Source organism: Diceros bicornis, chromosome 35 (assembly GCF_020826845.1).
Source record: "Diceros bicornis minor isolate mBicDic1 chromosome 35, mDicBic1.mat.cur, whole genome shotgun sequence".
NCBI classification, from domain to species: domain Eukaryota; kingdom Metazoa; phylum Chordata; class Mammalia; order Perissodactyla; family Rhinocerotidae; genus Diceros; species Diceros bicornis.
Window position 1 is genome coordinate 31325336 of NC_080774.1, and position 21657 is coordinate 31346992.

The window sequence follows — 21657 nt, forward strand, 5'->3', positions numbered from 1 at the left end:
CACTGGCTCAGTCCCAGCCTCAGTGCCTGTGACTGTGAAATGGGTATGACCATGAGGGGTCCCTGGGAGAGGTCTGGGGAGAACGAAGAGCGGGAGGAGGAGACGGTGGCCACTAGAGGGGTCCCGGAGGCCGAGGAGGGTTCGGATACGGATTCAGACGCAGTCCTGAAGACAGAAGGTGCCCCGGGCAGGGTGGGTTCAGGCCTGTCTCCTCACCTTGGGAGCTTCTAGGCAGGGATGGAGGGGGCAGGCTGCAGCCGAGGGGACAAGAGACCCCTGTCCCACAGAGAGCACATCCCTCCGTGGGACACCTTCAGGGCAGCCAGCGGCATCAGTTGTTCCACCATTAACAATACGCTTCCAGAATGATGTTAAAATGCACAAACCTAGCCAAACTGTCTAAGAAGGGGTGTCCCACCCCTTCCTGAAAGGGCATCAGGGCTGGGTTTTCGCAACCAACAGGAGAAACTAAGCTAATGGATATAGAACTTAGAATTATTGCAGTGTTTTCCCCTATAAAATGGTCATAAAACATATGTGTTCTGTGATCCCACAGAAAAGACACAGCACACACTTCGCTGTCAGACAGGCAGGGTCCTAAGCCTGGCTCTGCCGGGATCAGCTACTACTCGCTGTGTGAATTTGGAGAAAGGATTTGCTTTCTCCGAGCCTCGTTGTCCCACCTGTATATGGGGCAGGAGTCCCTACTAGCGCAAGAACACATGACTCTAGAGGGAAACAGGCTGGGTAGTGAGAGAGGGCAGGGGAGGAGGCAGGTGGCTCTGCCTGGGAAGGGGGCCACATGGACCCCTGTCTCTATGAGGCGCCCATGGGCTTGGAGAACTGGTCAAGGACAGCGTCCACCTGAGGTCTGCCAGGCCCACAGCCTCATGCCTGCCTCCTGCTTCCTGCGCCAGGGAAGCGCCCCAGAGCTGAGCCTGCGGCGTCGTGGCCTGCAGCCCCAGGTACCCCTGGAGGGACCCAAGGCCAGGTGTGGAGGGGGGCTCTGGGAGGCAGCAGCCATGGGAGTGGCCCTCCCTGAGCCTACCCCACACATTCCCCAGCCTTGCTCTGTGCCAGGTATGTCCCATACACCACATCTGGGTGACAGATGGGATCCAGGCTCTGATGGAGATCAGTGTAAGGGCTGGGGAGCCTTCAGGGGGCCCCTAACGCACTGGGGGCTCAGGGAAGGCCCCAGGAGGTCTGGTGGAGCCTAGAAGAAGAAGCCAGTGTCCCCTGGGCCTGTGGGAACGAGGGTCCTTCCAGTTGGAGGGCATCGAGTGGGCTGAGCCCTGGGAACAGGAGCCAGGGCAGAGACCAGCTATGTATGGGGCCTTCAGCCCTGGGAAGGACCAGGCCTCTCAGGCCCCTCTCTGTCCCAGGGGCCCAGGCTCTGGCTTCTGCATTGACCCTCAATCCCTATGTCAAGTGGTTGGACCTTCAGAACTGGGCTCTGTGGTGCTGGAGCAGAGGCCCTGGCAGTTGCCCTGAGCAAAAGCAGCAGCATCTGTGGGAGTTGCCAAGCCTGGGACAGGTGGGCAGACTGGAGTCTTCCCTTTCCTGAGGGCTGTGGGGCCCCCACAGCCAGGCCTTCTCCCCCTGGACCTGCTGGTGTTGCTGGGGGACCCAAAGCTGGACGCCACTCCCTTCCTGACCTGCCCCACCCCATACCGCCTCCTCTGCCGGGCCGCACCCCCTGCAGATGGTGGCCTCCCAATGCCTGAATGCGGGGGGGAGAGTCCTTTGACACAGAGAGACAAGGGCTGGCAGAGGGAGAGGAGGGAAGGCAAGGGGGAGTTTGGTGGGGCTGGATCCAAATGCCACCTCTGCCACAGAAGATCAGGGTGACCCTGGGCAAGCAGCTCAACCTCGCTGAGCTTCAGTTTCCAATCTATGAAACAGACCCAACAATACCACTTAGCCCTCGGGGTTGTGATGAGCATTAGATGCTCAGCAGAGAGTCTGGAGCATGTAAGTGCTCCGTGCATGGCCTCTTGGGTTGTCATTGCCAGTCCCCAGAGATGTGGCCGTGAGGGCTTCTGTGGGGGTTATATTGCTGCCAGGCACGAGTCATCAACGGGGTGGCTACAGCTCCATCACAGCATCCTCTACAGCACCACAAAGGAGGTGATTTTACTCTTTGATAAAGAAGCTCGTAGACCCATGGGGTAGGGGTGGTGTATCCAGCCAATGGGTTGCAGAGTCGCCATGCAACCCCAGGACAGTCCACCTGCATAGCCCCTTCCACTGCCTCAGGCCTGGGGGATGGAGGAGAATGGAGGAGGGTGGTGCCTTACTTTGGAGCCCACTGACTGGGTAGCGGTGCTGGCCCCCAGATGTGGAGCTGTTGGAAAACCAGCTGGGGGCGGTGGGCACCCAGGTTGTGTGTGCCGTCCTCACAGTGAACCCAGCCACGCAGAAGGTACAGCTAGCAGGGAACGGCCTGGAGGACCAGGCGGCCCAGTACCTTGCTGAACTTCTGCTGGCCCACACGTGCCTGAAATTCCTGGACCTGAGTTATAACCAACTGAGTGAACAAGCAGGGGTCATCCAGCCTGGGCCACCACGGGGCCTATCTTTCTGGGTCAGGGGTGGGTGGAGGTTGGCAGGACCACTCTGAGCATCCATGCTCTGGTGTCTGCTCCCCACATGACATTTCAGGTTCCCCTTTACCACTCCTTCCACACAGAACTCTTACTCCATTCCCTGGATATTTAGTTGCCCGCTGCTGCCTGTGCTGAGCACTGACTTAGCCACTAGGGACCCAGGGTGAACAAAACAGCGGCCCTGGCCTCAGGGAACACATATTAACAAGGTCATTTTCCATAATTATTGGTGCAACAAAAGAAACAAATAGAACGTGTCTCTAGAGAAGAATGGGAATCCCTGCTTAGATGGTGGCCAGGGTGGCCTCTGTGAGGAGGTGACATTGAAGCTGAAATGTGCAGGGTGGGGAGGGATCAGCCATGGCAAGACCAGAGGGAGTACATTTCAAGCAGAGGAACAGAGAGACTGCTGGGAAGATGGCAGTGTAGGAAGACTCTAAACTCCCCGCCTCCTATAGACACAATAAACCTACAACTATCTTTGGAACAATTACCCCTGAGAGAGAACTGCAAACTGGATAAATGAACCCCCGCAACAAGGGACAGTGCTGACTGAGGTGGAAGAGGCAGAAATTCCTTCCTGGAGAGGATAAAGCTACCTTCCAGCCATGCCGCTTCATGACTTGGAGCAATGTTAAGGTACAAAGCATTGCCTGAAGGAGTGGGGGATCTGAGTGGGGAAGCTTTGCCACTATAAGCAGCTTTTGGACTCAGCACAACCAAGACAGGTGTCATAATATCTCGCTTTGCTGGCTATTAACAACACATAATACCCCCAGAAAAGCCATCGAAGATAAGGGAAAGAAAAGCCTGCTTTTAAAGGGCCCATGCACAATTCCACCTGTTTTGGAAAGCAACCTAAAATCACCAGAAAGGTACACAGTCCTTTGGTGAAAAGAGACTCACTTGATAGGCTCTAAGTGAATCTCAGTGAGATGCAAGACCTCCTCAGGCTGGGACCACTGCCCCAGGGACTGAGAAATTGGTGGCAGCCATTATTGTGACCTAGTACAGTTGTGCTGACACACATACTGGCAGATGCCATTGGAGTTCTCCCCCTGGCCTATTAGTCCAGGGGTCTGCCCCACCCACTAGAGCACTGATTTAATCCAGCTCAGCTAGGGCAGGCAGCCCACCCCTAGGGACTGGCCCCACCCAACAGCAAGCCCTCAGGCAACTTGTGGGTCCACATAGCCAGGGTGTATGGGGCCTCCACACTGGGGCAAGTGGGTCCACTTCAGTGGGTCAGGGCATGCAGACAGGACAGGATTGCATTCACGAGGTGTGTGGGCCTGTGGGCAGTGGGGCTTGTCAGCTGCAGCAGACTTATGCTTCTCAGACAGCCACATACGGGATCGACTCCACCTTCCAACACCTGAAACAATTGTCTGCTGCCATGCCTGGGGCCAGCCCCACTCAGCTGCACTACTGAGAGCTGACATCCTTGCAGGCTGCATGCCTACAGCAATTGTGAGCCCCTGAGCCTAGCAACCAGCCACGCTGGGGGCCTACTGACTTGACACAAAAACTTCAGCAGGAATGTGCTATTAGACCTTGCAGCCAACTGTGCTGGGGGTCCCCACACCCGATAAAGTGACTGAAGGAACCATAGCTGCTGCACACAGCTGAGCATTACAACCAGCCAGCCATGGCGACAGCCTAGCCTCCCCATGCACCTGCAGCAAGAGCAACCCTACCACAACAGAAGGACACATGTAGCCCACACAGGGGACACTCTTGGAACTGGTGATGAGAGAGACGCACACTGCTGGTCCTCATACAGGATCTCTTAAGGCCACCTCTCCAAGATAGGGAGACATAACTGATCTACATAATACATAGATATAAGCACAGAGAAAAGGGCAAAACAAGGAATATGTTCCAAATAAGAGAACAGGACAAATCCTCAGAAAAAGAACTAAATGAAACAGAGATAAACAACCTACTTGAAAAAGAGTTCAAACTAATAGTCACATGGATGCACACTGATCTTGGGAGAAAAATGGATGAATTCAGTGAGAACTTCAACAAAGAATTGGAAAATATAAAAAAGAACCAATTGGAAATGAAGAATACAATACTGGAAATGAAAAATTCACTAGAGGAACTCAATAGCTTTGGGCTATTGGGGAAAAAAAGGAGGAGGATTGGCAATAGATGTTAGTTAAGAGCCTGTCTTCCTCAGCAAAAAGAGGAGGATTAACACAGATGTTAGCTCAGGGCTGATCTTCTTCACACACACACACAAAAAAAGTGGCAAAAAGTACATACTTATCAATAGATACTTTAAATGCCAATGGACTAAATGCTCTAATCAAAAGACATAGAGTGGCTGATCAAAAGACACAGGGTGACTGATTGGATAAAAAACAAGACCCATATACATGCTGCATACAAAAGACACACTTCAGACCTAAAGACACTCACAAACTGAAAGTAAAAGGATGGAAAAAGACTCCACACAAGTGGCAATGAAAAGAAAGCTGGGGTAGCAATACTTATATCAGACAAAATAGACTTTAAAACCAAACTGTAACATGCAACAAAGAAGGGCACTAGATAATGATAAAGGGAGCAATCCAACAAGAGGATATAACACTTGTAAATATCTGTGCACCCAACATAGGAGCAGCTAAATATATAAAGCAATTATTAACAGACATAGAAGGAGAAATAGACAGTAACAAAATAATAGTAGGGGACTCTAACACTTCACTTACACCAATGGATAGATCATCCAAACAGCAGATCAACAACGAAATATTGGCCTTAAATGATACATTAGACCAGATGGACTTAGGAGATATATACAGAACATTCCATCCAAACACTGCAGAATACACATTCTTTTCAAATGCACATGAAACATTCTCCAGAATAGATCATGTATTAGGCCACAAAGCAAGCCTCAATAAATTTAAGAAGATTGAGATAATACCAAGCATCTTTTCTGACCACAATGGTATGAAACTAGAAATCAACTATAGGAAGAAAATTGGAAAAGCCACAAATATGTGAAGATTAAACAAAATGCTACTGAACAATGATTGGGTCAATGAAGAAATCAAAGGAAAAATAAAAAAAATCTGGAGACAAATGAAAATGAAAATACCACATGCCAAAATTTATGGGATACAGCAAAAGCGGTTCTAAGAGGGAAGATTATAGCAAGACAGGCCTGCCTCAACACACAAGAAAAATCCCAAATAAACAATCTAACAATGCACCCAAAGGAACCATAAAAAGAAGAACAAACAAAGCCCAAAATCAGTACAAGGAAGGAAATAATAAAAACTAGAGCAGAAATAAATGAAATAGAGACTAAAAAAAAAGAAAAAAGAAAAAAAATCAATGAAACTAAGAGCTGGTTCTCTGAAAAGATAAACAAATTTACAAACCTTTAGCTAGATTTACCAAGAAAAAAGAGAGAAGACTCAAATTAAAAATATCAGAAATGAAAGAGGAGAAATTACAATGGACACCTCAGAAATACAAAAGATTATAAGAGAATACTAAGAAAAGCTATACACCAACAAATTGGACAATTGAGAAGAAATAGAAAAATTCTTAGAGTCATACAACCTTCCAAAACTAAATCAAGAAGAAATAGAGAATTTGAATAGACCAATCACCAGTAAGGAGATCAAAACAGTAATCAGAAACCTCCCCCAAAATAAAAGTCCAGTACCAGACTACTTCCTTGGTAAGTTCTACCAAACATTCAAAGAATTATTCTCAAATGCTTCCAAAAAACTGAGAGGAGGGGAAGCTTCCTAACTCATTCTACGAGGCCAACATTAAACTGATACCAAAACCAGACAAGGACAACATAGAAAAAGACAATTACAAGCCAATCTCACTGATGAATTTTGATGCAAAAATCCTTAAGCAGACAAACAGTGAACATGCAGGCCTATTTCACAGACTGACAGACACCAGTGTGACCGGGCTATTGGGCCAGGGGAGAATGGCCAGGCTGTTGGGTGGAGAGGCAACTGGGGGCTCCTGTCTCACAAAGTGGCAGATGGCAGGCTCTGTCTTCCCAGCACATCCATAAGTTCCAACATTCTCACCATCACAGCCCTACACTGAAACCCACTGGGCCCCTGGGCTGCTCTGTGCCTTGGGGTCACCACCCTTGAGAGGCCCCCAAGTGGGCATGGGGCCTTATCACTGTTTCTCTGGGGCATGCCATATGGCAGCCCCACAGGCTCTGAGGGTCATTCACATTCACACCCTCTCTCCACTGTGCTTCCAGGGGTTCAGCTCCACTGTGCTTCCAGGGGTTCAGCTCCACTGCTCACCACCATCCAAGACACAAGACTCTAACCTGGTCTCTGCTCTTCCACACTGTGTCCATGCTCTTTCCACCTTGAGCATTTGTACCAAAGGAAATGGGGGCTGACGGTTCTCTCTGTGTCTGTCTTTCTGAGTCACTGGTAGGCTGCGTTGGCCCACCTTCACCCCACCACACGCTGCTGTCTGCTCCCCCTTGGCTCTGGGTAACCGCTTATTACATCTTTGTCACAACAGGTGTATGCAAGCCCTTGAGTGTGAAGCCCAGGGAGGTGAGGCTGGGAAAACGGAGCGCTCAGAGTTCAAGTGTGGCACCACTGTAACCCTCCCCACGCACGAGCAGCAAAGACCCCCCCAGTGCTCTGAGGAAGAACTTTCAAGAAATTCTCCTAAGAAGGGCCGTCCCATCCCTGCAGGAATCCCAGGGAGAATTCAGTTGTCAGTATTAGCATGAACGTGAGTCTGATGTCTTTCTGGAGGAGCCAGGGTCTGCAGAGTCTCTAATGCAGATGCCTCTGTTCGCTCAAGGTGACAAATGGTGACACAAAAGTGACCTAACAGGCCCCTAAGAAACTTCTTTGTGTCTTTTCTCCAAGAACTCGCAATTCCCTGTGGGAGGCTATTTGACCAAGAACCAGGATGGAGTCTGGGGGTCAAGCAGGGCACACCTGCCCTGGTCAGAGCCTGCAGGGCGGACCCTGTTAGGGCGGAACAGAGGAGAACCCTGGCTGGGGCAGGCCCAATGGGGAGGGGCTGTGACCCAGTGGGCGAGCCTGTTCCCGGGGATGGTTTGTCCCCGTGGGGTCCTCTTGGTCTTGCTGATGCTGTCACCCCCCTGAGCCCAGGGTAGCTACTCCTTTAACCGAGCTCTGGCCCAGGTGTTGCTGTAGAGCTTCCTGGCTGTCTTCACAAAGAGAATAAAGAAAGCAAAGGACACATCAAGGAGTAGCTGAACCTGTAGGCTCCATATGTGGAGTCTCCGTCTGCGTGTGACTCCCGTGGTCAGGGCGAGGCTCGAGCAGACAAGCCTCAGCAGAGCCCAGTCACGGGCCCGGGAGTGACCCTGGGAGCAGGAGACTTGACCACGGAATGTGTGCAGGATCCTGAGGGAGGGCGGGAAACGTGTGAGAAAGAGCTCTCCAGATCCACATTCAAAAGCCTGACTTCCGTACTTGATGACTGACGTGCTGCCTGATTGGTTCAGATGTGGGCGATCCGGAGAGGGGGAGAGGGCCTGGGGGCTGAGACCAGCGGCCCTGCAGGGAGCCCTCCTGTCTGCTGGTGGTCAGGGCCGACGGCATACGCTCTCCAGGGCAGGAGTCACCAGGCTGAGCTCCCCTTCCCCTAAATTGACCACGAGAACGTCCCCCATTGCTCCTGGCATTGCCTCTGTCCTGGGAGGGCCTCCTACACTCTGCCGAGGGCTCCTCTTGGATGTGCTGTCTCCAGGCGGTGTTCAGCCTCAGGACTCAGGGTTGCCACAGGGTCCCCGGCTGAAGGGACCGTGACAGAAATGTCCTCGACGTAAATGTTGCTCAGAGAACACAAACACAGTAGGTGCGCGGCGACTGTGGGGCTTGCCCAGGTTCCTGACGGTGGTGTTCTGTCTGCTCAGGGAGAAACAAAGGCAGCAGTGCTCGTGGTGGAGGCACGGCACTGGCAGAACGCGGTGGCCGGGAAGGACCCAGCCAGAGGATGCCCCGTCAGCCCAGTGCCACCAGGCTGCCCAAGGGGGGTGGACCGGGGAAGAGCCCCCTGGGCGCAGCACCTGAGATGGGCGGAGACTTCTCACGCCACCCAGCTGTGGGCTCCCCATCCCCCCAGCAGAGGCTCTGTGTGGCTTCCTCCAGTTGCTGATAAACCTTTTTGAAAAACTGAGGGTCATTCAAGACGTTTTCTATCACATATTGAATATATCAAGGCACAAAGATTTAGAACTACTTCTGTGTGCTGGTCCTGTTTATGCTACGGCTGAACTAACCAAGTGACTTAAACCAGTGACTTCACCCTCCTGGACCTCAGGTTCGGCTCTGAGAGAAAATATCCGTATTACTAGGTCTTTAATAAACAGACATCAACATGTTGCGCTTCAAGTGAAAGGTACGTCACTTTTACTGAGACCACAGACAGTGGGGACAAAGATGAATTGTGTCGTGACCTAGAGCTTCTAACCTTCTGTGGGTCACAAATGCTGTGGAGAATCCAAAAAACTCTTTCCCCCAAAAACTGTCCTGACCTTACACATCTGACCCACAGTTTCAGGGATTTTGTGGACCCCCCCTTCCATGGACCTCAGATTTTGAAACTCCAGTTCTAAGCTTTTATACTTTAGTCCACATGTCCCATCAATGGAGAAGCGTGAAAAATGGCAAATTCCATTGAAAAACCTAACAGTTTTCCTAGAATTTAGTAAATCTTTAGGCTTTGAAACCTTGGGTGGGAAATTCTGACTCTCGCCCCGGGTCACGTCACGTGAGCAGTGGCTCCTCACCGATGTAGCTGGTGCTCCACCCGCTCCAGCAGCGCAGCGCTGTGCGGCCCGGACCAGCCCCCCACGCGGCCCGTCAGGTTGGGGGTCCCCCCACTGTTGTGGGCAGATGAGTGTGTCCCCACCGAGCACCATGACAGACAGAGGTTTAACACAGAAACTTTAATAGGTGAGCACACCTGTGATGTTATAGTGGGGAGGATACACAGGGCTGGCCGCCAGCCACACGCGCCCACTCAGTACTCTTCCCCTTCTTCGGCCTCTGCTTCCACGGAATCCACGCCCACCTCCTCGTAATCCTTCTCCAGAGCCGCCAGGTCCTCGCGGGCCTCAGAGAACTCTCCATCCTCCATGCCTTCCCCCACGTACCAGTGCACAAAGGCTCGCTTTGCGTACATGAGGTCGAACTTATGGTCCAGGGGGGCCCAGGCCTCGGCGATGGTGGTGGTGTTGCTCAGTATGCACATGGTCCACTGCACCATGGCCGGGTCTCCCCCGGGGACGACGGTGGGGGCTGGTAGTTGATGCCCACCTGCCAGAGGAAGAAAGCACTCTGTGAAGCTTCCAGCAAACCCGGAAATGGTGGCTGCTTTCATGGAAACAGAAGACACACAGGTCCCCTCTGGAGACCCGGGAGAAGGCACAGTTCACCCTGCAGGCTCTGAGCCCTTCTTGGTGCCAGGCAGGGAGCCAGGGGAGTAGGGTGCTGGTTTCCAGACAAGGAAAATAGGGAAAGAGGAGCCTCAGAATTGGCCACCCTGGCTAGGTCCTGAGCTGCCTCAAGGGCTGTGTCCCAGCAACTGTGACATGTGATAGGTGCCCAGGTGACAGGACTGTCTTCCTTCTGAAAAGGGACACTGCTTTGGATTCTTTGTACGTTATTTTCTGCACAGGCTTCAACAAGATGGGGATTAATTTCTGTGGCTGAAACCTTTTCCACCCAGACAGATTCAGAGTACGCAACTGTGGTTGTATCACGAGCGACGGTCATACCCCGTTTTCCCACCAAACAAGCCAGCCTGTGCAGAGCAGGGTGACAGGCACACCGTCAGAGGTCCTGGGACTGCTGCCACCACTGCACCAGGAGGTGGTCTGTGTGTGTGCTAAGTAGGAGGAAAGGGGTGATGTTCTAGAGCTGGGACCAAAGAGGAGGCATTCCAAGTTGCAGATCCAAGGGACAATGTGACCAGAGGTTTTGGCAGCAGCACGCAGGGTCAGCAAACGTTGTCTGTAAAGGGCGAGACACTACACATTCTAGGCTGGGTGGGCCACGCGGTCTGTTACAGCTCCTCAGTTCTGTCTTTGCAGCAAAAGCAGCCACAACAATACGCCAATGAGCACATGTGGCTGTGTTCACACACAACTTATTTACAGAACCAGGCGGCTGGTCCACCCACCATGCTGGTCCCCCAGCTGGAGGAGGAGGACCAGAGGAGGAAGGCCTAGTTCAGAACCACCGCAGCAGGCCCAGCAGAAGCAGTGAGGGTCTGAGCTAGCAGAGGAGGTCTGAAATGGCTCAGGGAAGCACAGTCCTGAGGGAAAGAATCCACAGGGTTCGGTGACGGATGATTGGACAAAGCTGGAGAGCGACAGCAAGGTTTCATCTTGTATCCAGTAGAAGGTGGGGACAAACTGTGGTCCGAGGCAAACTCAGGCCAGAATTTCTGGGCTTACCAAGAGAAAATAAAGATGTTGCCATTTTCTTCACAAAAAGATTCATGATAGTTTTTCTTTAAATCAAACACCACACAGGACATTTAAATTGGATGTAGTTTCTACACATTTATGGAATGAAGTTAAGATTTAGTGACAGCAATCAGTTTACAGTAATTCCTCAATTTCAAATGTCCATAGGAATTACCAAAATGCCCTGAAAATGTCTACATTTCTCAGTCCAACCTACATTTCCCACACTAATTCTAACACTCAAAAAAGGGAACAAAAATTCTTCAAAAAATTTTCTATTCTGTTGTAAAAGAAATTACTCTAACCACAGATCTATAGTGTGATGACTCAGGAAGAAAGTTCAAAAGATGCCACTGAATAAATGATCACTCTGGTTCCCTAATTTATGACCAAGAGCCAAGCTGCCAGGGAACAGGGGAATTCTCTGCAAAGGGCAGCATTCTATTGCAGGGTCTGCTGCTTGCTAACAGGTAGACCCCCTCCACATCACCCAGACCTACCTCAAATCCAGTCGGGCACCAATTCACAAACTGGATGGTGCGCTTGGTCTTAATGGTGGCCATGGCCATGTTGACGTCTTTCAGGACCACATCCCCCCTGTACAACATGCAGGAGGCCATGTACTTGCCATGTCAAGGGTCACACTTAACCATCTGGTTGGCTGGCTTGAAACACGCATCGGTGATCTTGGCCACAGACAGCTGCTCGTGGTAGGCTTTCTCAACTGAGATAACTGGGACGTAGATGGCCAAGGGGAAGAGGATGCAGGTTATGGGACCAGGTTGGTCTGGAATTCCATCAAGGTCACATTCAGTGCCCCATCGAATCACAGTGAGGCCGTGATGGAGGCCACGATCTGCCCCATCAGATGATTGAGGTTGGTGTACATGGGCTGCTCGAGATCCAGATCGCACTGACATACGTCATAGATGGCTTCGTTGTCCACCATGAAGGCACAGTCAGAATGTCCCAGGGTCGTGTGAGTGGTCAGGATGGAGTCGTAGGGCCCACCACGGCCGTGGAAACCTAGCCGGCTGGATAAAGGCAAATTTGAGCTTGGACTTCTTGCCATAGTCCACCGAGAGGCACTCCATGAGCAGATATGGAAACCCACAGCCGGTGTCACCCCTGAGGCTATGGAAGATGAGGAAGCCCTGCAGACCCGTGCACAGATCTGTCTGAGACAAAGCAGAGAATGCGAGCCAACACCTGCAGAAGCCACACCACCCACCTCCAACCAGCCACGGTCACTTCTCTTCCTCTGCAAGATCATACAACTCACATCCTCCCCAGTGAACATGCATTACACTTAGAGGCAGAGGAGAGAAGACAATAAAGACGTATGGATGCACTGCAGCCGCACTGGAGAGTCATCAGACTGTGCACTCATGATTCTGGCCTCGGTTTTGCCAAAATGTCCTCCTGGTCACAATCCAAGGCCTACCCTCCCGTCCAGGACAACGTCCACAGGAAGCCTTCTCAGCGCTCTTCTTACCAGTTTGCGGATGCGGTCCAGGACCAGGTCAACGATCTCCTTGCCGATGGTGTAGTTGCCTCTGGCGTAATTATTGGCTGCGTCTTCCTTCCCAGTGATCAGCTGCTCCGGGTGGAAGAGCTGCCTGTAGGTCCCTGTGCGCACTTCATCTACAGAGGACACAGGGGCCGCGAGTCTTTAAGGCCTATTGTTAACTCACCCGGCTGGACAGATTCGGGACTGTTCCATTCTAACAAGTACATGCTGTTTCTTGTAGGTCAACAGCATCAGTGTCTCCTAGGAAAGTCTCCGTGTAATACACAGACCACAGCTGCAACCTATGCCTCTAGGAGAGAAGAGTCAACTCATGTACAAATGCCAGTGTGACTGGTTTCCAAAGAAGGGAACAGAGTTCTCTCACCTGCACGCAGGCAATTCTACACGTGCATGTTTCTTTCACACCTGTAGCTACAGCCAAAGGTATAATTAAAACTCCCTTACATACTAGACAGTTCACAGCATGACTTTTGCTGGGCAGTCCCATCAGGGTACTCTATGTGGCCTGGGTCTCACAGACTTTAGGGTGACATTCTGTCATCCCCCGGGTGGCCACTGAAAGGTGCTCTCTTTGCAGCTCTCCTTGGAAACTACCTCAGACTTTTAATCTGGAGGAACCCAACGAATATTCTATACTTACCTTTCTATGTGTAAGATGCAGGTCAGGACTCGTGCACCAGCCTGAGAGAGTGCACAGCATTAAGGAGGGACCCGGGCACCCTGCAGACAGGGTCTACACAACCACCTGACTGGGGCTGAGGTGGCCACGAGTGAATCTATCCCCAGCCCATCTTCCTGCTGGCCAACCTTACAGTAGATTTTTTTAAATTAAGAGCCTGAGTCCCACAGACATTTCAAGCACTAACCTTCTAGTTTCTCACCTAATATGGCCACGGGTATACACGTATACATCCATCCTTTCTGCAGAGGGATCAAAGGAGCTTTAGCCAGGCTCTCCCACCATCCCAGGACAGGTGCCCTGAGTGCCCAAGTACCTACCGACCATGGTGGGCTCCAGGTCCAAAAACACTGCTCTGGGCACTTGCTTGCGAGCCCCTGTCTCGCTGAAGAACGTGTTGAATGAGTCATCCCCACCACGGATGGTTTTGTCACTTGGCATCTGACCTTCGGGCTGAATTCCATGTTCAAGGCAGTACAAGTGCCGATCTGGACTGCCGCCTGCCCCTCGTGTATAGAGATGTACTCATGCTGGGACCCAGAACATAAACAAGAGACCCCTCATCTTTAAGGCAATTGTCACTCTATGATATGCTAATGAGACCTGATATCATAAATTAATATTTGTAAAATATTTTGGTGTCTGAAGGTTTTCTCAGACATTCTATCCCATGACCTGCCAATGATCATTTCATATCTGAACACCTGCCCATCCAACACAGATAGAGACATGTCGAACTATGAATAGGAGTACAGCCATTATAAACTCGTCTTCCAAGCAATCAGTAAGTAATGTTAAAAATTAACATAAAACAAGCAGTCAAGAAATTTTCCTTCCACCTAATGATCGATTTACCACCCTGCTTTAAGCAATTCCTTAGAAAATCAGACAAAATATATGAAATAACAGTTTTCGGTCACTGAAAAACAGGCAGCAAAGACAGCAATTTCTCAGAGCAGAGAAACAAAGTCAGCATATTCCTGCCCCAGAAGACTGCTGGGGGGTTCCAGGCTGCAGCAGAGGGAGGAGAAACCCAAAGCCCAGGATTCCCCCCAGTGGAGAAGAGAGAATTTGGGGTTTAGGGAGGCCACAGCAGCTAGAAACCACAGTGCTGATACCAGAGGCGAGAGAGCTGCATGGAAAGAGCTCTGTGGAGACCAGCGGGGAGTCCCATGGAGCCCACAGCTGAGTGCTGCTCCTGAGCTCATTTGTGTGTGAGGGGCTCCTGAGCTCACAGCCACCATGGTGGAAATATCTCTCCCTCACAAAGCACTGAATGGAGTCCTCAGAAGTGGGGCCAAATGAGGCCTACACTAAAGGCTGTTCTGAACCCACCTAACTAAGTCAAAAAGCAAGCCTCAAAGGATCCAGCTGTTTCCAGGTATATTAATAGCATCCCAGAAAAAAGCTTACAAATAGTTAAAGGGCTACCAAGAAAATCTAGCACCCAATAATGTAAAATTCATAATGTCTGGTATCCAACCTAAACTTAGCAGGTATACCAAAAAAAATTTCCAGAAAATATGACATGTGAAGAGAAAAAGCAGACACAGGGTGCAGTGATGTCAGCATAACGGCAGAGTGAGCTCTTCCCTTAGACTCTCTCCACTAAGATACAACAAAAAGGAAATTCACAAACCTACAGAGGACATTCACGCAGCACAAAAGATGTCTGAGAGACCCACGTAGCCATACATCTGAAGGTGGAGGTGCTGGAACCCCTGGGAGGAAGTGGAAGGATGTAAGGAGACTCCTCTCCTTCCTTGGCAGCGACCCTCAGTGCAGGACTGCATGCGCCTCTGAGAAAAGAGGGGGAAAGGGCAGCTCTCCACGGGAACGCCTTTGCTCTTCAAGTTCCCTCAAAGCCCATGGGAAAGTTCCACACAGAGGAGGCTAAGCTATTGCAGAGGTGTCTTCATCAAGCCAGTACCCAAGGAGAGCAGAGAGTGAGGATACAACAAGAAGGCCCCTGGATCGTGCATGTGAAAGAGAGCACCCCTCCCCCCACCTGGCACTCCAGCTCAGCTAGTTGGTCAGAGATCCTGTGCATATGTTAGAAAAGCAGCAGCTGCAAGCAAGCAAGCGAGCAATCACAGATGAGCCCTGTCAGTGTAGAGTCCAAAGGACAGGCACAGATACCAGGGATTGTGGTGGGCTCAGAATCCACAGCTCCTGACCGCACCCCTAGTGGCAGGAGGTGGAATCTGTGACCAAATACTATCACTATGTGAAAGCACAAATCCACATCAACAAATAGTATGAAGAAATATATTAATACTCCAGACAAGAAGGAATATGACAAGCACCCAGAAATCAATCCTGAAGGCACAAAAATTTACGATCTAAATGACAGAAAATTCAAAATAGCTATCATAAAAAATCTCAGCAAGTTACAAGAAAATACAGACAGACAGTTCAATGAAATCAGGAACAAAATTAATGAACAGAAGGAATTCTTCACAAAAGAGATTGAAACTTTAAAGGAAAAACAATCAGAAATGGAGATGAAAAACACAATGGATGAGATAAAGAAAAATATGGAGTCCCTGAATAACAGAGCTGGTATTATTGAGGACAGAATTAGCAATCTGGAGGACAGAAATATAGAAATGCTTCAGATGGCAGAGGAAAGAGAACTAAGATTAAAAAGAAATGAAGAAATTCTCTGAGAAATATCTGACTTAATTAGCAAATGCAACATACGAATTATACGTATTCCAGAGGAAGAATTGAGCAGAAAGCTTGTTCAAAGAAATAATAGCTGAGAACTTCTCAAACCTGAGGCAGGAGCTGGAAATACAAGTAAAAGAACAGAACTCCTAATCATATCAATGTAAAAAGACCTTCTCCAAGGCATATAGTAGTAAAACTGGCAAAAGTCAATGACAAAGAAAAAATATTAAGGGCAGTAAGGCAGAAGAAAATAACTTACAAAGGAACCCGTATCAGGCTTTCAGCAGATTTCTCAGCAGAAACGTTACGGGCTAGGAGAGAGCGGAATGATATATTCAAACTCCTGAGAGACAAAAACTTTCAACCAAGAACACTCTATCCAGTGAAAATATCCTTCAGATATGATGGAGAAATAAAAACTCTCCCAGATAAACCACGTGAGGGAGTTCATTGCCACAAGACCCCCCTACAAGAAATGATCAAGAAGGCCCTCATACCTGAAAAAACAAAAAAGGGTTTACAAAGTCTTAATCAAGGAGATAAATGGGCAGACAAAATCAGAAAATTGCAGCTCTCTATTGGAACAGGTTACCAAATACTTAATTATAACATTAAAGGTAAAGGGAAGGAAAACATCAAAAATAAATATAATATCATTTTAACTACAAACTCACAACACAAGATGGTATAAGTTGTGACAACAATAACTTACAAGGGGAGGAGGAAAGGAATGGAATCAGCTTAGACTAAGGAAATAAGAGAGTATCAGAAAATGCACTATCTCATCTACGAGATTTTTTATACAAACCTCACGGTAACCACTAAACAAATAATCAGACCAGAGACACAAAAGATAAAGAGAAAACTGAGAAAACCATCATAGAGAATTACCAACCTCAATTGGTAGTTCTAAATACATGGGACAAGAAACAAGTGAAATACAGAACAACCGGAAAACAAGTGATAAAATGGCAGCATTAAGCCCTCATATATCAATAACCACTTTAAATGTAAATAGATTGAATTCTCCAATCAAAAGACACAGAGTGGCAGGGTGGAAAAAAAAGACCCAACAATATGTTGCCTCCAGGAAACACATCTCAGCCCTAAAGACAAACACAGGCTCAGAGGGAAAGGATGGAAGACAATACCCCAAGCTAATGGCAAACAAAAGAAAGCAAGTGTTGCCGTACTTATATCAGACAAAGTAGACTTCAAGATGAAACAGGCAATGAGAGTCAAAGGGGGCAGTATTTAATGAAAAAAGGGACACTCAACCAAGAAGACATAACACACAAATATATATGCACCCAACATAGGAGCACCAAGGTACATAAAGCAACTATTAACAAACCTAAAAGGAGATATTAACAACAACAGAAAAATAGTAGGAGACCTTAACACCACACTTACATCAATGGATACCTTATCCAGACAGAAAGTCAACAAGGAAATAGTGGAATTAAATGAAAAACTAAACCAGATGAACTAATAGATATACATAGAACACCCATCCAAAAACAGCAGATTACACATTCTCCTCAAGTGCACATGAAACATTCTCAAGGATAGACCATATGTTGGGAAACAAGGCAAGCCTCAATAAATTTATTAAGATTTAAATCATATCAAGCATCTTTGCCAACCATAATGCTATGAAACTAGAAATCAACTACAAGTAAAAAGCTGAGAAAGTGACAAATATGTGAAGACTAAACAAAATGCTACTGAAAAACCAAAGGATCATTGAAGAAATTAAAAGAGAAATCAAAAAATATCTAGAGACAGATGAAAATGAAAATATACCATACCAACTCACATCGGATGCAGCAAAAGGAGTCCTAAGAGAGAAATTCATAGCAATACAGGCACACCTTAACAAACAAGAAAAATCTCAAATAAGCAATCTTAAACTACATCTAACAGAAAAAGAAGAAGAAACAAATACCAAAGTCAACAGAAGGAGGAAAATAATAAAAATTAGAGCAGAAATAAATGAAATGGAAACCAAAAAAAACAGTATAAAGGATCAATGAAACAAAGAGCCCTTTCTTTGAGAAGACAAACAAAATTGACAAACCTTTAGCCAGACTCACTAAGAAAAAAAGAAAGAAGGCTCAAATAAATAAAATTAGAAATTAAAGAGGAGAAATTACAATGGATACCACAGAAATACAGATGATTATAAGAGAACACTATGAAAAACTATATGCCAACAAATTGGACAATCTAGAAGAAATCGATAAATTCTTAGACTCATACAACCTCCCAAAACTGAATCAGGAAGAAATAGAGAATCTGAATAGACCAATCGTAAGGAAAGATTTTGAAACAGTAATCAAAAACCTCCCAAAAAATAAAAGTCCAGGACCAGATGGCTTCTCTGGAGAATTCAACCAAACATTCAAAAAAGACTTAATATCTATCCTTCTCAAATTATTCCAAAAAGTTTAAGAAGATGGAACACTTCCTAACACATTTTATAAGGTCAACATCACCCTGATCCCAAAGCCAGAAAAGGACAACATAAAGAAGGAAAATTACAGGCCAATATTGCTGATGAACACAGATGCAAAAATCCTCGACAAAATATTGGCAAACTGAATACAGCAACACATTAAAAGGATTATTCACCATGATCAAGTGGGATTTACACCAGGGATGCAGGTATGGTTCAACATCCACAAATGTGATACACCACATTAACAAAATGAGGAATAAAAACCACAGGATCATCTCAATAGATGCAGAGAAAGCATTTGACAAGATCCAGCATTCATTTATGATAAAAACTCTCAATAAAAAGGGTATAGAAGGAAAGTACCTCAACATAATAAAGGCCATATATGACAAACCCACAGCCAACATCATACTCAACAGGGAAAAACTGAAAGCCATCCCTCTGAGGACAGGAACAAGACAAGGGTGTCCACTCTCACCACTCTTATTCAACATAGTACTGGAAGTTTTGGCCCAAGCAATTAGGCAAGAAAAAGAAATAAAAGGAATCCAAATAGGCAACGAAGAAGTGAAACTCTCACTGTTTGCAGACAACATGATTTTATATATAGAAAACCCTAAAGAATCCATCAGAAAACTATTAGAAATAATCAACAACCACAGCAAAGTTGCCCGGTACAAAATCAACTTACAAAAATCAGTTGCATTTCTATACTCTAATAATGAACTAACAGAAAGAGAACTCAAGAATACAATCCCATTTATAGTCACAATAAAAAGAATAAAATATCTAGGAATAAATTGAACCAAGGAGGTGAAAGACTTATCCAATGAAAACTATAAGACATTATTGAAAGAAATTGATGATGACATTAAGAAATGGAAAGATATTCCATGCACACACATTGGAAGAATAAATATAGTTAAAATGTCCATACTACCTAAGGCAATCTACACATTCAATGCAATCCCAATCAGAATTTCAATGACATTCTTCATGGAAATATAACAAAGAATCATAACATTCATATGGGGCAACAAAAGACCCTGAATAGCTAAAGCAATCATGAGAAAAAAGAACAAAGCTGGAGGCATCACAATACCTGACTTCAAAATATACTACAAAGCTATAGTAATCAAAACAGCATGGTACTGCCACAAAAACAGAAACACACATCAATGCAACAGAAGTAAAAGCCCAGAAATAAAACCACACATTTACGGACAGCTAATCTTTGACAAAGGAGCTAAGAACAAACAATGGAGAAAGGAAAGTCTCTTCAATAAATGGTGCTGGGAAAACTGGACAGCCACATGCAAAAGAATGAAAGTAGACCATTATCTTTTGCTATAGACAAAAATTAACTCAAAATGAATCAAAGACTTGAAGGTAAGAGCTGAAACTATAAAACTCCTATAGGAAAATGTAGGCAGTACACTTTTGACATCGGTCTTAGAAGGATCTTTTCAAATACTATATCTACCCAGGCAAGGGAAACAAAAGAAAAAATAAACAAGTGGGACTTCATCAGACTAAAGAGCTTCTGCAAGACAAAGGAAACCAGGAATAAAATGAAAAGACAGCCCACCAACTGGTAGAAAATATTTGCAAATCACATATACGAATAGGGGTTAATCTCCAAAATATATAAAGAACTCACACAACTCAACAACAACAAAACAGCTGATCAAAAAATAGGCAGAGGATATGAACAGACATTTTTCCAAAGAAGGCGTACAGATGGCCAAGAGGCACATGAAAAGATTTTCAACATCACTAATCATCAGGGAAATACAAATCAAAACGACACTAAGATATCACCTTACACCCATTAGAATGGCTATAATCACTAAGACAAAAAAATAACAAACATTGGAGAGGATGTGGAGAAAAGGGAACCCTCATACACTGCTGGTGGGAATGCAAACTGGCGCAGCCACTACAGAAAATAGCATGGTGATTTCTCAAAAAATTAAAAATAGAAATACCATATGACCCAGCTATCCCACTACTGGGTATTTATCCAAAGAACTTGAAATCAACAATTCAAAACGACTTATGCACCCCTATGTTCATTGCAGTATTATTCACAATAGCCAAGAAGTGGAAGCAATCCAAGCGTCCATGGACTGATGATTGGAATACTACTCAGCCATAAAAAAGAGAAAATCGTCACCTTCACAACAACATGGATGGACTCTGAGGGTATTATGTTAAGCAAAATAAGGCAGACAAAGATAAACACCATATGATTTCACTCATATGTGGAAGATTAACACAAGGACAAAGAGAACAGATTACTGGTTACCAGAGCAGAAGGTAGTTGGGGGGTGGGCACAAAGGGTAAAGGGGTACTGACAAATATATGGTGACTAACAAATAATAATGTAAAACTGAAATTTCACAATGTTATAAACTATTATAACCTCAATAAAATTTTTTTAAAAAAAGACCCAGAGATGGCATAGATGGTAGAATTAGTAGACAAGGACATTAAAATAACTATTTTATATCCATATGCCCAGGAAGGTAGAGTAAAAATTAGCATGATAAGGGGAGACATATTTGACATTAAAAAGACCTAAATCAAACTGCTAATGACAAAAAAAGATAATGTCTGAAATGAAAAACACTAACTAGATGGCATTAATGGCAGATTCTATACTACAGAAGAACAGATTTGAGGATGATAAAAAAAATTATGGAAATAGATAGTGATGCTGATTATACAACATGTGAATGTACTTAATGCTACTGAATTATATACTTAAAAATGGTTAAAATGGTAAAGTTTGTGTCATGTGTATTTTACCATAAAAGAAGGTGATACTCAGCAATAAAAGGAACCACGTTGACACATGCAACATGGATGAATCTCAAAATAATCATAGTGAGAGAAAGAACCCAAACCACAACAAACAATGAACCTAGTTATCCCATTTATAGAAAATTCTAGAAAATACAGGAAAGTAGATTGGTCAGGAGGGGAGAAGGGGTGCAGCAGGGAGGGCTCACAAAGGGGCATGAAGGAACTTTGGGGGTGATGGATATGCTCATTATCTTGATTGGGGTGATGACTTCATGGGTTATCAATACGTTAATAAATGTTAAACCTTGTCTAATTATACACTTTAAATGAGTACTTTATTTTTAAATCAATTTTTTATGTCAATTATTTTTATGTGAATTATGCCTCAATAAAAATGTTTTTAAAAAAGGCAAAATAAAGATTTT

At 46.3% G+C, this 21657-nt stretch overlaps 1 protein-coding gene and 1 pseudogene across 1 annotated transcript in view; one reads left to right on the forward strand and one right to left on the reverse strand.

Annotated features, from left to right (window-relative positions):
• Positions 1–51: 51 nt before the first annotated feature.
• Positions 52–21657, forward strand: part of LOC131398502 (leucine-rich repeat-containing protein 74B-like) — an 84855-nt gene continuing 63249 nt past the window's right edge. The window contains exon 1 of the mRNA XM_058532101.1: positions 52–178. Within this exon, the coding sequence (XP_058388084.1) occupies positions 52–178 (127 nt within the window). The remainder of the gene's footprint in view (positions 179–21657) is intronic.
• Positions 9586–13745, reverse strand: LOC131398504 (tubulin alpha-3 chain-like; annotated as a pseudogene).